The 20,954-nt window shown below is 38.7% G+C and overlaps 1 protein-coding gene across 1 annotated transcript in view; it reads right to left on the reverse strand.

Annotated features, from left to right (window-relative positions):
- The window catches only part of fbxw8 (F-box and WD repeat domain containing 8), a 144,335-nt gene extending 131,125 nt beyond the window's left edge, over positions 1–13,210 (reverse strand). The window contains exons 1-3 of the mRNA XM_073065469.1: positions 12,654–13,210; positions 1,165–1,269; positions 443–607 (exon numbers count right to left, since the gene is read on the reverse strand). Of these exons, the coding sequence (XP_072921570.1) occupies positions 443–607; positions 1,165–1,269; positions 12,654–13,094 (711 nt within the window). The 5' untranslated portion in view covers positions 13,095–13,210. The remainder of the gene's footprint in view (positions 1–442; positions 608–1,164; positions 1,270–12,653) is intronic.
- Between the last annotated feature and the right edge of the window lie 7,744 nt (positions 13,211–20,954).

Genomic DNA, 20,954 nt, shown 5'->3' on the forward strand with positions numbered 1-20,954 from the left:
ACATCTCTTTGAATTTAGCCCCTCACCTTAAACCATGCACTCTAGTAGACATTTTGACCCTATAACAAGTACTGTCTTCTCTTTCCATGCATCTCATAATCTTAACGATTTAATTCAGGTCTCTCCTCAACCTCTGCCTCTCAAGAAAATAGCCCAAGTTTGTCCAACCTCTCCTCACAGTACATGCCCTCTTATCTAGGAAATATCATGGTGAATCTCTTCTGCATTTTCTCCATAACCTCCACATCCTTCCTGTAATGGAGGAACCAAAATTGAATGCAAAACTCCAGAGGTAGTCTAACTGGAGTATTATAAAGCTACAACATAACTTCCTGATTCTTCAACTCTTGGTTGCGTAGAATTACACTGCTTAACTTGGTCATGCTTATAGCTCAGTTACTAAATGAAATAACTAGTAGAGCTTTAAGGAATTATGGATTACCTTCCAGTTGGTTCGTAGTGTCTTTTTCTTCTGCAATGAATCTCGTAAAACAGCTTTCCAGCCTGTGAAGTCACCAATATCCGCCTTGGTCTGGTAACCTTCCTTCAAGCAGTGTTTATACCAAAGTACCTCATCCTCAGCAATAACCTTCCATGTCTTACTCACCTGAGAAACACAGAAGTTCTTTCGTCATGAAGATTAAATATTCCACATCTGATTATTAATATGCCATTCAATTCTAGCTTGAAGGAATATTACCATTGCTACACTTATGTTTACTAATTCCTAAAAAAATCAAGAAATTAGCCCTAATCATTCATGTACTTTTAAAGACCGTTGTTTTTAAATAAATATATTTTTAATAATTAGTCCTGCATTCACATCATTCCTTGCTTAATCTAATAATTTTTTTTAATTAATGGAAACAAATCATGAATTTTATCTTGATCTTTGTTGAATTGCGAAGCATTCCCTTAAGTTGAAATTGAATGTACTGTGTGAATTAAAATGAATATGATGGCATCCGTTCCAAATTCACAGACTATTTCAGCATCATTTTTCCTGTAATTTCCCTCTTGGTCTCTAACATTCAAATTCAAGACTCCTAGTACGAAGCTCCACTCAATGAAGGACATTCTGAAATGTTTATTCAAATATGCAAGATGGAAAACACAAAAAGGTACTTGAAATTTTCTTCGTAATGTAATTCAAGTCATAGTTACCTGAGCACATCTTCCAAGTTCAGTTCTGCCAAGATATTCAAAAATTCTCAGTGCCAGCTCATATGGTAGATCAATGTCAAAAAAGGGAATTTCATTTATTTCATTCTGCAATATATGAACAAGTGCAAGATTAGATAATGTAGTTCAAAGCAAAGGGTTGGATTAAATATTTAAATGAAATACAGTGACCTGTCTCTGACTACATGAATTATGCCAGTGGTAGTCTCATTATTTCCTTTTTTTTTTGCACATGCTTCTTTATTCCCAAACTTGTAATGAAACATCAAATCCTTCTACAATATTTTACTTGGTACTGTTTGCATATTTCAAGGAAGGCAGAATGTCCACAAAATTTGTAATTTATAATATGAAATCTCAAGCTGGAGTAGGTATATTTTAGCTTGTGTTACTTATCATTTGTTTGATTTTAAATTATACTAATTTGTAGAAAACTTCAGTCAATACAAAATTACTCAGTTTTTTTTAAATAAGTCCAGCTATGGTACATCTGGGTTTTATTTTTTTATTTTCTGTTGAAGAACAGCAGCAATAATATACATATAATCCACACTTACCATATCACAAAGGTAATATTTCTAATCAATTTGCCAGTACTTGGGTAATCCAAACAAGGATTCTAATTCAAACCAAGAAAATGTTTCCCCTACATACAACACTTTGGTTGATTGATGCAAATTATTAAAACAGAAGTGTCATTCATGGTGTTATCAAGCGATATTTACCCATTAATGCCCATTTGGGCATCACAATTCAGCTTAACATCTCATTACTGACTTATTTCAAGCAAGGACCAAGGCACTAAATTACAGAGATAAGGTGGGTGTGACTGCCTCCCACATCAAAGCAGGTTTGAATCAAGAAGCAGCTTCATGGATAATGAAACATTCCTTGCTTCAATGCAGAAGTAACTACTGAACACATGTGTATGGTTTGGCAAGGAGCAAGCAACATTTGAACCACAAAACTGCTAGGTAATGACCAATGCCAAAAAGAGTGTCTAGCCACATGTCCTTTAATACAATATTGCTGCTAATCATCCCCAATATACTGGGAGAGTCACCATTGACCAACAACACAACTTCACCATCCATATGGAAAGCAAGTCAGAAGTTGGATACCTTACAAGAAAAGATTTATCTTCAGACACCACTTTCCATATCTGCAAAGTAATCAGGGCAAAATGGCAGCATCCCTTCATAAGTGTAGCTCCAACAACAGTGAGGGAGTTCAACCATCAAGGAAAAAGTAGCCTATCTGAATAGTATCCCATTTATCCAGCCTAGTCAGTGGCTACATTGTAGATTTTTCTCTAAATGCACTGCAGTTACTAGCCTAGACTACCCTGAGAACATCTCCTTATCCTCTATCCCCAAGGAAAAGAAGGGTGCAGGTGTGTGGGAACACTAGAATCTGCAGGTTCCCAACAAGTCACTTACCATTCTGAAACTATTGCCTTTTCCTCTTATTATAGGGTCTCAATCATGAAATTCCCCAACCAAAAGCACTGTGGGAATATCTTCCATGTAGGAAAAAAAGATGTATCACAAGGTAGCACACTAGCACCTTGTCAGAACAATTACAGATGTTCAATAAATGGCTGTTTTACTTAGTATGTCCTAAATAAAAGGAATTGAACAAAAACATTAAAATGTAGTAGCAGGAGGCCATTCAGCCCTGTGAGCCAAGAATATATTCATGCTGTTTCCTCAATTCTGTTCATGCCTTTTTTTATTGTCTCTCTTTTAAAAAAAATGTAGTGCAAGGGCTCATTACCCTTAACTGTCTCCTCATCTTAGTCCAGAATATTTTACAACTTATCCCAAGAATGATGAACCATTCCAGACATCTAAGCTAGGGAAAATGTCCTTATTGCATCCTATCAGTTCAGCCCTGACAGGATTTGTAGGTTTCAACTCAATCCCCTTTCATTCTTCTGAACTCTTTAAATCTAATCAACCTAATTTCTTATCACATGGTCATCCCACCATCCCAGAAATCAGTTCAGTGACTCTTTGCTACGCTCCCTCTACTACAAAGATCAAAGTAAATTTATTATCAAAATATATGTCACCATATACTACCTTGAGATTCACTTTCTTACAGGAAAAAAAATCCAATAAAATTTTACAAAAACTATAAATAGATAAAAACTGACAAACACCAATAGTAAAAGATGGCAAACTGCAAATAAAAATAATACTGAGAACTTGGGTTGCAATGAGCCCTTGAAAGTGAGTCTGTATGCCGTAGAATCAGTTCATAGTAGTGGTGAATGAAGTTATCCCTGCTGCTTCAGGGGCCTCCTACAAAGTAAAAGCAAGCAACATAAATAACAAAAAGGTTTCGATCCAGGATGAAGGAAGAGCAGTAGATGTAGTGTATACAGATTTCAGCAAGGCATTTGATAAGGTACCCCATGCGAGGCTTATTGAGAAAGTAAGGAGGCATAGGATCCAAGGGAACATTGCTTTGTGGATCCAGAACTGGCTTGCCCACAGAAGGCAAAGAGTGGTTGCAGACAGGCCATATTCTGCATGGAGGTCCGTGACCAGTGGTGTGCCTCAGGGATCTGTTCTGGGACCATTTACTCTTCGTGATTTTTATAAATGACCTGAATGAGGAAGTGGAGGGATGGGTTAGCAAGTTTGCTGATGACACAAAGGTTGGGGGTATTGTGGATAGTGTAAAGGGCTGTCAGAGGTTACAGCGGGGCATTGATTGGATGCAAAACTGGGCTGAGAGGTGGAGTTCAACCCATATAAGTGTGAAATAGTTCATTTTGGTAGGTCAAATATGATGGCAGAATATAGTATTAATGGTAAGACTCTCGGCAGTGTGGAGGATAAAAGGGATCTTGGGGTCCGAGTCCATAGGACACTCAAAGCTGCTGCGCTGGTTGACTCTGTGGTTATGAAGGCATATGGTTTATTGGCCTTCATCAATTGTGGAATTGAATTTAGGAGCCAAGAGGTAATGTTGCAGCTATATAAGACCCTGGTCAGACCCCACTTGGAGTACTGTGCTCAGTTCTGCTCGACTCACTACAGGAAGGATGTGGAAACCAAAGAAAGGGTACAGAGGAGATTTACAAGGATGTTGCCTGGATTGGGGAGCATGCCTTATGAAAACAGGTTGAGTGAACTTGGCTTTCTCTCTTAGGAGCGACGGAGGATAAGAGGTGACCTGATAGAGGTGTATAAGATGATGAGAGGCATTGATCGTATGGATAGTCAGAGGCTTTTTCCCAGGGCTTAAATGGCTGCCATAAGAGGGCACAGGTTTCAGGTGCTTGGAAATAGGTACAGAGGGGATGTCAGAGGCAAGTTTTTGATTGTTTTTTTTTTTACGCAGAGAGTGGTGAGTGCGTGGAATGGGCTGCCGGCAAAGGTGGTGGAGGTGGATACGATAGGGTCTTTTAACAGACTTTTGGATAGGTACATGGAACTTAGAAAAATAGAGGGCTATGTGTTACCCTAGTAATTTCTAAGGTAGGGACATGTTCGGCACAACTTTGTGGGCCGAAGGGCCGTATTCTGCTGTTGGTTTTCTATATTTCTATGTTCGTATTTCTTAAGATGAGCTCAATGCCTTCATGCTCGTTTTGACCAACAGAATGTGAAAGCACCTTCACACAGCTCCCAATGACCCTGTGATTTCAGTCTCTGAGACTGACGTGAGAGCATCCTTCAGGAAAGTGAACCTTTGCAAAGCATCTGATCTAGAGAGTACACTGGCTGGTTACTAAAGACCTGTGCTAGTCAACTGGTTGGAGGGTTTTGTGACAACTTAACCTCTTGCTTTGGCATGCTAAGTTAACCATCTGCTTCAAGCAGACTTCAATCAAACCAGTGCCCAAGAAGAACTATCAATGACTATTATTCAGTAGCACTTACATCTACAGTGACAAAGTGCTTTGAGAAGGTGGTCATGAAGTGTTTTGAGAGGTTGGCCATGAAGGATAACAACTCCTGCCTGAGAAGCGACTTAGATCTACTCCAACTTGCTTACAGTCAACACCAGATGCCATATCATTGGCTCTTCACTCAGCCCTAAAATGTGTAGACAAAGAAGATACAGAGTACATCATGATGCACTTTATTGACTGCAGCTCTGCATTCAACACTATCATTCCCTCAAAACTAATCACGAAGCTCCAATACCTTGGCCTTGATAACTCCCTGTGCAACTGGGCCCTCAATTTCCTCATCTGTAGACCCCAGTCAGTGTGGATTGGCAACAACATCTCCTCTACAATCCCCCTCAGCACAGGTGCACCACAAAGCTATGTGCTTACCCCGCCGGTCTACATGTTTTAAATAAGCTCAAGTACCATAATTAAGTTTCCTGATAACATCACCGTTGGCTGGCTGAATTAAATGTGGTGATGAATCAGCACATAGGAGGGAGATTGAAAATCTGGCTAAATGGTGCCACAACATCAATAAAACCAAAGAGCTGATTGTTGAATACACGAGGATGAAACTGGAGGTTCATGAGCCAGTCCTTATTAGAGGTTCAGAGGTGAAGAGGGTTAATAACTTTAAATTTCTTGTCAGTATCATATCAGAGGATCAGTCTGCAAACAGCACGTAAATGACATTGCAAAAAAAGGGCACAATAACACTTCTACTGTCATAGAAGTTTGACAAACTTCCATAGATGCACAGTGACTGGTTGCATCACGACCTGGTGTCAGAACAGCTAGGCCCGTGAATGGAAAATCTTACAAAAAGGGTGGACACAGACCAGTCCACCTTAAGCAAAGCCATCACCACTTTTGAGCCCATCTACAAGGTGCGCTGTCACAAGATAACGAGTCCTGAACCACTGTGGATAACTTCACTCACTTTAACTCTGAATTGATTCCACAACCTATGGACTCAACTTTCAAGAATTCATCAATATTATTGATTTACTTGGAAAGGAATAAACAGCAGATGTCAAGCCAACACCCTTCATCAGAACTGGAAAGCAAAGGCAAAGAGGCCAGAGTAAGAAGGTTGGAGGAAGGGAAGGAATATAAACCAAAAGGTGAAAAGTGAAGCCTGGTGGGTGCAGGAGGGGGTTGAAGTGAGAATCTGGGAGGTGACAGGTGGAAAAGATAAAGGGATGAAGAAGAAATAATCTAGATAGGACAGGACAGTGAATCATGGGAGAAAGGGGAGGAGGTGAGGAACCAAGTGGAGGTGATGGGCAGGTGAGGAGAAGAGGTAAAGGGGGTTCAGAGTGGGGAATAGAAAAAAGACTGAAGGGGAAGGGGGAAAATTACCATAAATTAGAGAAATTGATGTCCATTCTATCAGTATTCAGTCCTTCAACTTCTCCAGCACTATTTTCTTAGTAATGCAGATTTCCTTTAGATCCTTGCCTTGGTCCCCTAACAATTCTGGAAGATTGACTCACTCACAGTCTTCCAAACTTATGTTTTACTGCTTGATTTTTTCCCTGTTCCCATTATGAATGATGTCATTTCTGATTGCAGGGAACAAATCTTTGAAATTGTGGAAACTGCAGCAAGGCAAGGGTTAAGATCATGTCCAGGCATGCACAGAATGCAAATAGTGTGCAGTTAGCCCCAGCAAGAGCATAGCTTCTCTTTGCACAGTCGGGGACTGGGGCCATTTGGCTTACGGAGAGACAAGGTACAGATGTAATTGAAGAATGCAAGGCACACACACCAACTAAGGCACAACTACTTTACTAACCTCAAAGCGTTATCAGTTGTTAGCTTGTAGTTTCTATAGACTTTTAACATCCGCATTGTGAATAGCAGCAGTTAACAGCAGTTACAGCTCAGGGTGCTCCAGAGTTCAATTCCAGTGCCGTTCTGTAAGGAGTCACTGTGTACATCCTCCCTATGGAATGTGTTGGCTTTCCTCCCACAGTCCAAAGACATGCCTGGTCATTGTAAATTGTCCTGTGATTGGGTTATGGTTAATTGGGTTTGTCGGGGGTTGCTGGGGTGGCGTGGCTCGAAGGGCAGGAAGGCCCTACTCCATGCTGTGTCGCTAAATAAAATAAATAATATGAAGAACTAAATCTAATTGAGAAAACAGTCAGGATTCCCTTTGGTTATCTGGAACACTATGCCACTGAAGGGAGTCAGGAGACTGTTGCTGAACAGTTCCGAACCTGCTTCTAAAGCATGCACTTGTGTGAGCATTAAACATTACACTGTGCTTAGAGTGAGCAGCTTTTAAAAAAGCATCAGTTGTGGGTGTTTGTGTTCAAAAAGCAGTGATTTTTGTCACTGACAGTTGGGAGAAATAAGCAGCAAGCCCATTCAGAATAGTTTTGCTCATTGCAGTTTCAAGCACTCAGGCTTGGAGAGCTTAGGAAGAATGTTGGCCTTAAAAGATGCAAAGGAAGTTTATCAAATTATACCAGGAATGAGGGATTTCAATTTTATTGGAACTGCAGCACTAGGGCTAATCTCAATGCAGGGAATGAAGGATTAGGTGGAGATCAAATTCAGGCATTCTTAAGTATTATCTTGATTAAGTAAATAATTTCCATTGGTAAGAGCATCAGTAACCAAAGACCAAAATTAAACTAACAACACAGTAAGGAAAAGAGAATTTTTTTTAAAAATGGAACAAGTTACAACCTATAATGCACTGACTGAAAGGGTAGCAGAAGCAGATTTAATAGTCACCATCAAAAGGGAGTTGGATACATTTTTGAAAGAGTTATGGGAAAAACCATGGGAGTGAGACTAATTGGTCAATTATTTCAAAGACTAGCACATCTCCTGTACCGCAAAATGTTGATTCTATTTAGTTCTACTTATTACTTTGAATGGTGTTAAATATGGTACATGAAATATTTATTCAAATAATGGCAAGTTCAAGATGCATAAATCAATTTCATGATGGGTAAGTTACTTTATAATTTGCTTTAAAATATCATTTACGGCAGCTCAATATTTCGACTGTATATTGAATTCTACATTATTCATTGGTACAGAGGTCGAGAATAGCTTTAGGCCCAATCAGAGTGCTCCATATCTTCGGCACTGAAAGTGATTTTTGTTTTGTACTTAATTATTGACCTCAAAGTTTATTCGCCCTTTCTATTAATTTAAGACATAATTTCACTTAATGTAAATTAGTAAACCCTTAAATTAATGATGATTGATAGCTCCTATGCAATTCAATGAAATAAAAGCTAACTTAAACAAGCAAAGGAAGTGGATGCTTTACTTAATGCTAGTGAAATATGTTGAAAAACATTGGAAAGAAACTGAAGTGGTGAGAATCTTGAGAGAGAAATTCACATAATGCATTGAAGGGATTTCCTATAAAGTATTTCACATTTTTTAAATCACTTTTGGGTGCAAGTCTCAATGTTGGGCCACTGTTTACTGCCCATTCTGAAATAGCTTAGAGATGCTGGTGGCAAACCATCTATATAAATCATTGCATTCCTTCTAGAGCAGGTACTTTCGTGATGCTGTAGTGTGGAGTGCTTTAGGATTCAGACCCAGTGACAGTGAAGAGACAGTAATCTATTTCTAAATCAGAATAGTGTACAGTGGTGCAGACCAACACTACAGATGGTAGTGTTCCCTTGCTTTAGCTGCTTGTCTCTCTTATGGTACAGGTCACAGAAGATGAATTTTGTGCAAGTCACGCATTACCATCCACATACAATCATGTTCCTATAATGAGAACGTGAGTGTGTCAAGGAGGAGTAAAAGGAGAATATGCCAGAATTGGCCAGATGATAGTAAATAATATATATTACCATAAATTATTCATGATGTTAATTCTTCACCACCCAAGTGAAGAAACATCTCCTGGTCTCAGCCTTAAATGGTCTGTCCATCAGTCTGTGACCCCTAATTCTAGACTCCTTATACAGAGATACTACCAGGACAAGCACTTTAAGAATAAGGTCACCTCTTATTCTTCCAAAGTCTTAAGAGAAACCTAGCCAACTGAATCTCTCCTCATATGGCAATCCCACTACCCCAGGAATAAACCAAATGAATTTTTATTTCACCCCTGCTATGGCAAGTATATTCTTTTGTAGACAAGGAGACTAAAACTATGCACAATACTCCAGATTTGATCCTATAAAGCAGTAATAGAGCTTTACTTTTGCACTCAGACCCTCTTTAAATAACATTTCTCAATCTCACTTCTCATTTTAAAAAAATCTCGGCATTTATGTGTTTTCTTCTATCGGTCAATAACCTCATATTTTCCCACATTGGAGCCCATCTATTATGTTATCCCCCACTGACTGCGCTTGTCAATATCTCCCAAAGATTCTTTGTGTCCTCATCTTTACGTGGCATTGTATTATTTGGTCACTGAGTGAAGCCTTGGATATATACTGTAAACAACTGGGGTGTCAAGCTCCAATATACTTGATAGAGAACATGGAATAGAACAATTCTGTACAAGCCATTCAGCCCATGACATTGTACCAACCAATATAAACTTACTTCGAGATCTATCAAACCCTTTAACTCCTACACAGTCCATAACCTCCATTTTTCTTACATCTGCTCACCTTATCTAAGTCTTTTAAATGTCCCTACTGTAATAACCTCCATCAACACCCTGGCAGTGCATTCCAGGCACCTTTGTCATCTCCTCTAAATTACCTGCTGTTCACCTTAAAATGTCCTCTGATACTGGCCACTGTGCCACCCTGGGATAAAAGGTGCTGACTGTGCAGTCTATCCATGCCTCTTTTCATCTTGTACACCTCTATCAAGTCGAGCCTCTCATCCTCACCCAGAGAAAAAAGCCCTAGCTCACACAACCTACCCTCATAAGACATGCTCTCTAGTCCTGATAAATCTCTTCTGCACCCTCTCCAAGTCCTCCACGTCCTTCCAAAAATGAGGTGAACAGAACTGAACATAATACTCGAAGTGTGGTCTAACCAGAGTTTTAAAAAGCTGCAGCAATACTTTGTGGCTGTTGAACTCAATCGTCTGAGTAAGGAAAGTCAGCACATCATACGCCTTCTTAACCACCCTATCAATTAGTGCAAGGATCTATGGACTTGGACCCCAAGATCCCCCTGTTCCTCCACAATGCTAAGAATCCTGCCATTAACCTTGTACTCTGCCTTTGAGTTTAATCTTCCAAAATGTACCACCCTACACTTCTCTGGACTGAACTCTATCTGCCACTTCTCCACTCATGTCTGCATCCCATCTACATTTCGTTGCAATCCATGACAACTTTCTACACTATTCACAACACCTCCAATCTTCCTGTTGTGGTATATGTATTTCCCTGCCATCATCACTAGACACAGCAATCAACCTCTGTCAATTAATCTATGATAAACTGAAACCAAGATACAAGAGATAAAGTCAATGAGAGCTTTGGGAATCTGTTTCTGTCTTGCTGGCTACACATGGCACTTCTTTTGTCTAAGATATATAGTACTGTATACTAAAATGTTATTTTTTTGAGAAAAATCTATTCTGAGTAAATGAATATGAGCTTATTCCCTATATAATGTACATATACTATTACTATATGTTTATGATTCTAAGTGTGAAACACTCCAGCAATTCTTTGAACATGATAGGCATGGAAGTGAATTTGGAGCAGTTTCAGTCAAAGAGTATTTTAAATAAAATTCTGACCCACTGTCAACAAACTTTCTATTATTCAGGAATTATTCATAACTCAAAAATATACTTCTTTATCCCCATTTATCCTAAACATGCATAAATGAGAATTTACTTGGAATGTCAATTATCTAAGAGATTGGGACTACTTACGTTATGGACAAAATATCTCAAAAATCCACCATGGGAGAAAGAAAAACACAAAGATTTTCAGATTTCCAGCAAATTGTTTTGTTATCTTACTCAGCTCTCTCTATTCACACCTCCTCCATATGGAGCAGCTCTGATCAACAAACCTTCACCATCTTCTCATTTGGCACCATTACTCCCTCTTGATCCATTTTCTTTTGCTACTCCTCCACCTTCTCTGCAATTCTAACTTTTCCAAGTTTTGCTGAAAGATCAACCACCTAAAACATTAACTCTGTTTCTTTATCCATGGATGCAGCCCAGCCAGACTATTTTCAGCATACTTCATTTTTAAAAACTAGATATACATTATCAGATTTTTTTTTTGCTTTTCAGTTACAATTGTTGCCATAGTTTAATAAGAGCCTGTATGGTAACATTAATTTAAAACTGAATCCCAGAATCATCTGAAAAACAATGAAATGTTGAATTTTAGTTGTACAAATATCTCACAAATTTCTAATCTCATGATTAGAAAATTATGTACTTAAAACTTCATTATGTTTCTGCCAGCCTACCAGGAATCAATGCCACCACAAGTGTATCAATATTTTGAAGGTTTAAAAGTTAATATTATTTTCATGAATGCACTATAAACTACAGACTTATTAATGGAAAATAATATTTAAAATTCATGCAAACTTTGCAACATTAATGATGCTATTCAAAATTATATTTTTTTGTAAATGTTATGCAAGGACTTACAGGTCAAAAAGAGCTGAACTTTCTCTACAATCAACTTCCTGACAGCTCAAATATTTTAGCAAATTTTTAAATGCAATGAAATGATCCAATTGAATAAAGCCTCTTCTCATCTTGTTCAACTTTGGTAACATCTTATCATACTTTAATTGTTAGAATAAATTCTGCACTCTTAATTACTTAAACACCAAAAGCAATCTTGTTGTCAAGACTAATTTCAGATTATGAGAACTCTTATTTCGATATGTTGAACAAACATGAGTAACCCTGAAACAACAATTTATGTGGAATCGGTGTACCCACTTTTAACTCCAATATCTTGGGTTGATCTCTCGCAAATAACAATCTTCAATTAGTTTTATGACTTGCCGCAGAGCTTTCGCACGTGTAATGAAGTGGCAGTAACTGTACCCCTGGGATCTCTTGGTGGTTAGTTTCTAATGACTTTCACTCTCACATACAGCTCAGTTTCTAAACATAATTTTCCGCTAGTAAGTAGCATTTAGAAGAGAGCACCACTTACAGTAATTCGAAAATTACAGCTTCTGAAATCGTATCACGACTGTCAGCTGCGCCTCTGACCTTAACTCATCAGTGATCAAACAGCTTGACTCATGGTACAATACAACCACAAATAACCCCATCGCAGTAATATCAAGCACTGAGCTTCTCCCCAGGTAATTCTTCATCTTCTAATTTCCTCGGTTCCTTTGATCGCTAATCACATACAAATCTAACAGCATGCCCACAACGCGATTGTGTATTTCTTCATGGTATTAAAGAAGAACGCAACATAAATGCAATAGACAACCTCCCAGAAAACAAAACTCCGAGTTCAGTAACAACCTCGAGTCGTATATAAAATGCTAATTGAAAGTCGGCACTTAAATGGATCGATGATCTTATGCAAACAATTAAATGCCGGTTGCCTGTAACGACGAGACCAGCAGCAGGAGGAAAAAGCCGTGGGACTTACTAAGTCACTGATCAACTGATCCAGCAGGCTTTCCTTCTTACTGTCGATGCGGGCCGAGGCTTGTGCGATTCGGCCTGCAGGGCTGCCACGGTGTTCTGCCGGCTTGCCCGACCCTCTGGCGTCACCAGCCAGAAGCCCCCGTCCATGGCGTCCTTCCCTCCGGATGCGGTCCCTGAGAGGGCTGGTTCGCCCCTCCAACAAACTCTCCGCTAGGTAGAAGTAATTGGGGGGCGGGGGACTGTGGCTCGCTGCCTGCTCCGGCCCAGGCTCCGGGTTCTCCTTGTCCCCGTGGTAACCGGGCCCGGGGTCCCTACAGCGCCGCCTTTTACCGCTTCTTCCGTCCCAAATTAAGCCCGTCCTCTTTCCCCTGTCGGTAGAGTCACGGCCCACGATTTCTTCCTTCCACAACTGCCGAAATTCTTCCAGATCCTTATCGCCCATGGTCCATGACAGCAAATTTCAAACTGCAGACACCGAGTGGCAAGCGCCGCTAGCCGGGAGCTTTCTTCCGCTGCACCTTTCCCCTCTGTCCGCAGTCCATCTTCAAACCGCACCGTGTAGAACTCAATGCATTCAAATTTAGTTCCAGAGAACGAAAGTACCGAGCAAGTTATGCATATGTGGATCTGGTATCCCTACCAAATGAAGTTTGTACTTGTGGTCGAGGGAGTTAACGAATGTTCGCCAGATCTTGAAGAATCATCGACCTGAAACATTAACTTTCTTTCTCTCCCCACAGATACTGCCTCTCCTGCCTTTTCAGTACTTTAAAAAAAATTATTTCCGAATTTGAACATTAGCACTTTTTTCTTTTTTTTAATTTACGAGATGGCAGAATTGTCATAAGAAGAGATGTGCCTATATCCTTGCGAATTTGAAAGAACATGAGGTGACCTGTCTGATGTACACAATATTCTTATGGACTTGTTATGTTTGATGACATGTCTCAGAGAAACTTCACTTTCTACAGATGCTGCCTGGCTTGTGAATTGTTCCAGCATTTCTGCTTTTGTTTTTGGATTTACAGCACCTGCAGATTTTTAAAACAAAATTTCCATTCTGATGGGCTCACATCATCCCTAAAGACGCCAAAATGACATGGTGGAAATCGTTGATAAACACCAGTCAGCAGCCATCATCCAGGACTAAGATCTGATTTATAGTTTTTCTGCAATATGGTATATTCCCCAATTTTGTCCATCCATATCTTATATGCTTTAATTTGCTGTAAAATGCAGTAGTTTCCAAATGCTTTTTTATATTAAACTCACCATGAAGATCTTCAGCCAATTATTCATAATCAAAGAATTTTATTGAATGATAGAGCAGATGAAAAGGGCCAAGCATTCCATCTTTTATCTTTTATTTTCTTTCATTTTTTAACTCTTTTGTAATTCAGTGCTTTTGCTCACAGCTTCTTTATAAATCACTATCTGCTTACATCATGATGAAGGGTCTCGACCCAAAGCATTGACTGCTTCTTCATTTCCATGGATGCTGCCTGACTCGATGAGTTCCTCCAGCATTCCGTTTGTGTTACTCTGGATTTTCAACATCTGCAAAATCTCTTGTGTTTGTGTTGTTGACATCCTGTTGCTTTCCAGAGTTCAGGAACTCTGGAAACTTTTTGACACATTTGTGAAAGGCAAATCAAGACAGATCTGTGACTCTTCACTGCCATTGCAATGCGTCCCTTTTACCGATTCCTTTCATTCTTCCAAATCTGAATCTTAAAAAATTGAAATTCCTTTTCAATCTGCATTTGCAAATAGATTATTAACAAGTATAAAGATTTGACCAGTTTTTCTGCATTGTGGTATATTTCAATGTCACCCAGCCATATCTTATCATCTGCTTTAATTTGCGATAAAGTATAGTACTCAAAATGCCTTTTTATATTAAAGTCACCGTGAAGATATTCAGCCAATTATTCATAATCAGATAATTTTAATGATCATGTGGTGAGAAAAAAGACTGAGGTTAGTTTGAAAAATATTGTATCTCTCAGAATTACATTTTATGTGCTGTACAATGTGTTTTAGTGAAGTCCTATGTATAATTTGGTTGTTAAGGTTGTTATAGCCATGGGTGGTAATGGGGAGAAGCTCCCGCCACCTATTAAATGCTCTCAATGATGTGCAACACAAATTGCCCCTGACAGCCAAGTCCAGCTCCTGACCTTCATGTATAGCTTACCTACTAAGGCTGGAGGAGCCATTTCTACTGACAGGAGAAGGGACAAAGGTGAGTTACTGGAGCCTTAAAACCAATCACTTTGGTTAGATAGGGCTCGTTGATCATGGTTGGCAGCTCATTGAGAAGAAGGATAACTTTTGTCTCAAACTTCTGCTGACTTATGGCTATACCCGTTCATTGGGAAGGCTTTGGGAGTAAACCCCAAGGGAAAAATTCAGAGCTGGAGTCCCTAAGGCAGTCCTCATTTGAGTTCAATGCTGAATGGCAATTCCTGTGACGCTGCTGGTGCCAATCTGTATCAGTCTCTGCCATTCCTTTGGGTTTGTCAATTGTGAGGAGAGGGGGAGCTACACGGGCAACAGCTTGCTCTCCATATCATACTGTCCAGTTGCATACCTAGACAGCTAGGGTGGTCGACCCTGACCAACGGAAGTCTCATATATAATTTAATTATTTCTTTCTTCTTTGCAAGTGAAACATTATGTAATATAGTTTGAGCTGATTGATATTTCATATAATAACTAAAAATGTTCATTACTTTTAGGGAAAACAAGTTATTGCACCAAGAGATGAACAGGAAAGTAATTTAGGCTGCATTCTAAAGCTTTACATTTTCACATGGATTGACTTTATTATTACTCCAGTAAAAAAGTAGAATATCTCAGTTAATGTGTAGACTTTGTAGGAACTGAATCCTCAGGCTATAGATAAGCCAAAAAGATCTTAACCCCTTTATTGCTTTGCACTTTAGAGTGAAGAGTTTCCATGATACACTGCAGCTTTGTACATTTTGAATGCTTCATCAAATATTATCATCAAGAAATAAATGATCAAGTTCTTTTAAAACATTAATGTTGACACACTTTTCATATTTTTCTTCCTCTGAAATAATTTGTATCTTTAGTGCAGGCCAGAACTAAGTGCTAAAGATGAATATTCTTTGCACAGGCTCTGAAAGTTCTTTGTACTCTATTCCTTCAAAAGAATGATTGAGTAGTTCTACGTTTTTGTAAAAGGAATAGAAGTTATTAAAGGCGTTAGGATAAAACATTCCAATGTGAGAACCTGAAGTTTTCATCCCATTTTTAAAAGGATTTTAATGATATGATACTCATGACCCACATAGTTTCATCTTCTGGTAAAGTGACTTGAATATCCTAAAATTGACACATATTATTAGCTATATGTTAAAAAAATACCCAAAGGCCATTCTTTTTAATATGTTTGGTGGCCTTGCAAGAATGGCATTTTTCTCATTGTTATTGTGATAAAAATCATTAGGCATGTTCAGTCAGTTCTGTTCTTAAATACATCAAACAACAACAGAAATAGTTTGTCGTTTCCAACTGTAACATAAACATGTTTGCAAATTGAACACTATCGACTGAAAGCCCCTGCAATTTTTGAGCTAAAACATTCCTGATGATGTTGCAATTATTGCAATTTCTCAAACTTTTAAATTACATTTTAGTGCAATCTTGACTGAGGGTAGAGGTAATGAAAAATACTATGGAAATTCTGTAATGTTTTGTAACTCCAAAACATTAAAGTAATTGGAAGGAAAACAAGAGAGCCAGGAGATGACTTGTGGATATTCACTTTTATTTTAAGCGAGGTGTGTGGGTATCACGCGGTGATGCAATGACTTGCGTCGTTCATGTATTTCATACATATAACCATAATTAAATACCTAATCAACAAAGAATGCTTAATCGAACAATACATTGAAAACATTACTCAAATATTACTGATATATTAAATACACTACAAATTCTAACCTATATGCTGTCTTCCCTAGAAATTTTATTTATTGTTTAAAAAAAGTTGAATGTGAATAATTTGAATGTGGTTCTCCAACCATCCTAAACACTCCTTTCCCCTTTCTCAACCATCTTCAGCTAAAGATTCCTCGGAATCCATGGAGATGTAGGGAGAATAAAATGGGATTTGTGTAAATGGATACTTGATTGTTAGTGTGGACGTGAGGGGCCAAAGGATCTGTTTCTGTGACATTAGCTCCATGCGATGGGGTGACAATGATCCTCTACAAGAGGTGGCTCAACCCTTTACTCTACGCTCATTTTGCTACACTCTGCCTTTACCTGTCCTTTCTCTCCAGCTTTCTTAGCTCATACTCACTGGAACCCCTTGACTGTAGTATTTATTTTAAAACCTTGCCTACCACCTAGGTTATTTGATTCTCCTTAACAGTTCCTAGTCTATTCCAAGTAAAGCTTGAATTAGCTCACTTTTGCCTCACTTCTGATACCAGTACATCATGAATTGAAGCCACATTCTCCTGCGCATTTAACTATCTAATTTGGTTGACCCCACACTCCATGCCAAATTGCTCATGGCCCAGGCAATGTACTGATTGTTTCCTTTCTGCTTCTGCCTGTTAATTTTGGTCATTACTCCTTCTACTGACTCAGCAGAGCCTATTGCTTAATTTACTTATGTTATTTGGTTCAACGATGATCTTAACAAATTAGTGCATACATTTTCTGTTGCTTCCAAATCAGGTGTGGGTTCCATTTCTATGACACAGTGAAATATTGCAGACATTATGGTGGTCAGAGCACCTACGCATTGAGAAAGGAAAATTTTCTCCTGGGTCCTTTAATTTACTTGTAGGTTCAGCAATATATAGGATATCAATCTTTTCTGTGTAGGTTGTCAACACATAAAATATTAATGCAACCAGATAAAAGCAGAGGGTTACTTCTCCGTGGTTTACTGACACAGCAGCCTGAAGTATTTATTTAGTGTCATAGAGCACTCCAGCACAGAAACAGGCCCTTCTACTCATCTAGTTCCATTTACCTTTAACCGGACCACAGACCTCCATACCTCTCTTACCAACAGTACCTGTCCAAATTTCTTTCATATGTTACAATTGAACTCATTCTACATGCCTTCATAAGGCTGCATTCTCTCCTGCCTTTCTTTTCACATGGATTCTGCTCCTTTCACAGAGTTTAAACTAACTTTCTTGGTCTGCTTTGGGCATGCCCAGTCGTCTGTATGTTTCAGTGACAGCTACGCCTCAAACAGAATAAAACCTTCTCGAATCGTGTACTTTGACTCATCGAATGTTCACTGTACACAGAAGACCACTTAATCCATAATTTATGCCAGAGAGGGTGAAATTCCAAATCGTAGTTGTGAAGACATCGAATCCCAGCCAGTGGATTATCGGGGATCCTTGTTAACTTACTTTTTCAGAGTTGGATCATTGTTGGCTGCGTCATTATTTAATAATGCCCATCCTATCACATTCTCCAAATTAATTCAAAAGATGCAATAAATGATAGGTCAAATCAGAAGAAATATTATCTATCTGTAAGTGGCAGTGTTCAACATACAAAATCTCTGTACAATGAAATCTCTCTTATCTGGCACATGCTGTTCTGGAGTTGGTCTAATCAAGTGTGCTGATTCATCATGAATTTGCCCAGCCGCTCTCTCATTGGTGCTCTTCCATTGGCTCAGATCCTCGCTCAGCTCTGCTCCTCCATGAACGTGGCCCTTTCCTCTTCCTGGCCACTTTACTGGCGTGATTCCTCGGCTTGGCCCCTCTCAGCCTGATTTTGCCCTTATTGTAGTTTTCTACAACAAAAAGACTGCACCTTTGGCTCCTTCAGCAAAATACCAGGGACATCAACCTGGAATAGGCTTCATTTTCCTGGATGTGATAGAACCCATAACAGCTGGCGTGTTTTGAAAAAGAATACTGTACTTCTTAGTGAACTGACCGATACTACAATTTCAATAGATGTTATTTAAACAAATTGTCCAGTCATTAATTTCCCTTGCTGTGCATAAATTGTTTTCTATATTAGGTAGAAAGTGCTGGGGTGGAGATACGCCTCTCCGAAAGGAGGTGTAAGATGTTCCTCCCATCTGCCAGCCTGCAAGTCACCCTTGGACAAGATGTAGAACCTACTTAGCGCACCCTTCCCCCCCACTCCCAGATCAGGGTCAAGTGATACCATGGGAACAAGTGATGGATGGGTCTCTGAGCAGCCGGTGCCTATCACAAGTCCTAGTTATGCGACCCCTGATAGCAAGCAGATATTGACTGGGGTCACACATCTTGTAAAGTCTTTGCCCAGAAGAAGGCAATGGCAAACCACTTTTGTAGAAAAAATTGCCAAGAATAATCATAGTCATGGAAAAACCATGATTTTTTCCATCATACGACATGGCACATAACAAATGAACTGTTTTAGATAAGGGTGTAGGAGGACCACATTGATAGCATGTTATAAACATCCACATACATTCTTACTACTTATAATGATTATTAGGATGTCTATGCCCAGGGCAGAAACCAATTTGTTCACAGTAAGATAAGGTAATAACTGGATAATTTTTCTTCTCCCCCAACATGTTGTTCATATCTCTGACCACTGCATTATCAGTGGTATGTAAACTCCTGTGGTCATCATTTGGTTGCAAGGAATCTTGGTCTTCCTTTCATTAGTTCTCTTAGTGTGCCTTCAGTTCAATGGTGAAATCTTAGAGAAGTTAAAGCAATTTTAAGACATATTTGGAGAAATTGCATTGACAATTTCTATTCTTCTGAAACATTTTGATTATTTGTATTATAATATATCCTTATTAGTTCCTCTTAATTAACTTCTTTTAAACACGTTCCATTATGTTTGATTCATGTTCCCTATTGCTGCTTATATGATTGTTGTCCTTTTAGGAATAATTAGTTTACACCAATTAAGTGCAAGTGTACACACATGCAAACCTGATTCCCATATTGTGATGGAGTAACTGTGCACTGAACATTGGAGCATAGCAGATCTCCAGTACTCAATGCGTTTTTTTAAGATTGTAGATGCCAGAATTAGGACTTTTTTTGGAAATTAATTTAGAAAGAAGAATTAATGAGGTATTCTTAGGAGTGTTTCCCCAATCATGCACTCAAATAATTACAAAGAGATTAGGAAAGTGAAAGTATGGTTCAGGGCACAATGTTAGGAAAATAAAATGTATTTTAGAAAATGATATGCTTTTTTTTCTACAAGATTTAGGTCTGACTGTAAAGAACAGAAAAACTGAAGTCCAAAAAAAAACTGAATAGTTTGAATATAAAATATAATTACATTTTAAAGCCTGGTGTTGAAATGTGAGCAGAGAATTGAGATATTAGAATGTATTTTATTTTCCTGCTCTTAAAGTAAACATGACCATAGAGGCACGTGTTTACATATTGTTGATGTGTGATCTTCACAGGATGAGAAGACCGCCAGCTGACCCACAGAGTGCAGACCATTTGTAAAACAAGGCTCAACTGAGGACAATCATTTTATATAATGTTTACAGCATCTATTACTATCACCTTACAAATTGGCATATGATTATGACAACAGCAATCTATATCTCATCATTTTTATTCTTCTATCAATAAACTTTGATATGTTCATGTATTTTTTTCTCCAGTATCCCAAAGATATACTGGTAGGTTGATTGCCAGTAGTGGTGTGTGGCAGGAAAATAATGGGGGGAATTGAGGGGCTAGTGAGACAGAATTGGTCATAGGGAAGTAAGTGGGAGAAGGAGGTTGCTGGAAATGCTCTGCGAACCAGCATAGACTTGATGGGTGGAACGGCCTTCCTCTCAGATGAAGATATGAAAATTCTCTTAAAAATCTACCCTTTTGCTCAGGCATTTGATCATCAGCCTGATATCTCCTTGTCCAACTCAGCAATAAAATTTCTGTGTGATTTAGGTTACTTGGTGACATTAAAAGTGCTTTACACAGTCAAGTTGTCAGTGGCTTTAGCATGAATATTATAATGTTTCTTTCCTACCTAAACATAAATAAACTGCCCAAGATTCTTTACAGCTAATGAAGTAGTTCTGGAGCTTTTCTTGCACCCATGAACACTACCTCACTACTTTTTTACTTTTACTTTTGCACTACTTATTTAATTTAACAATTTTATATATATATATACTTACTGTAACTCATGTTTTTTCTATTATTATGTCTTGCATTGCACAGCTGCTACAAAGACAACAAATTTCATGACATATGCCAGTGATATTAAACCTGATTCTGATTCTGATCAGGTAAATATAGCAACC

The sequence above is a fragment of the Hemitrygon akajei genome, chromosome 14, assembly GCF_048418815.1.
Source record: "Hemitrygon akajei chromosome 14, sHemAka1.3, whole genome shotgun sequence".
Taxonomy (NCBI): domain Eukaryota; kingdom Metazoa; phylum Chordata; class Chondrichthyes; order Myliobatiformes; family Dasyatidae; genus Hemitrygon; species Hemitrygon akajei.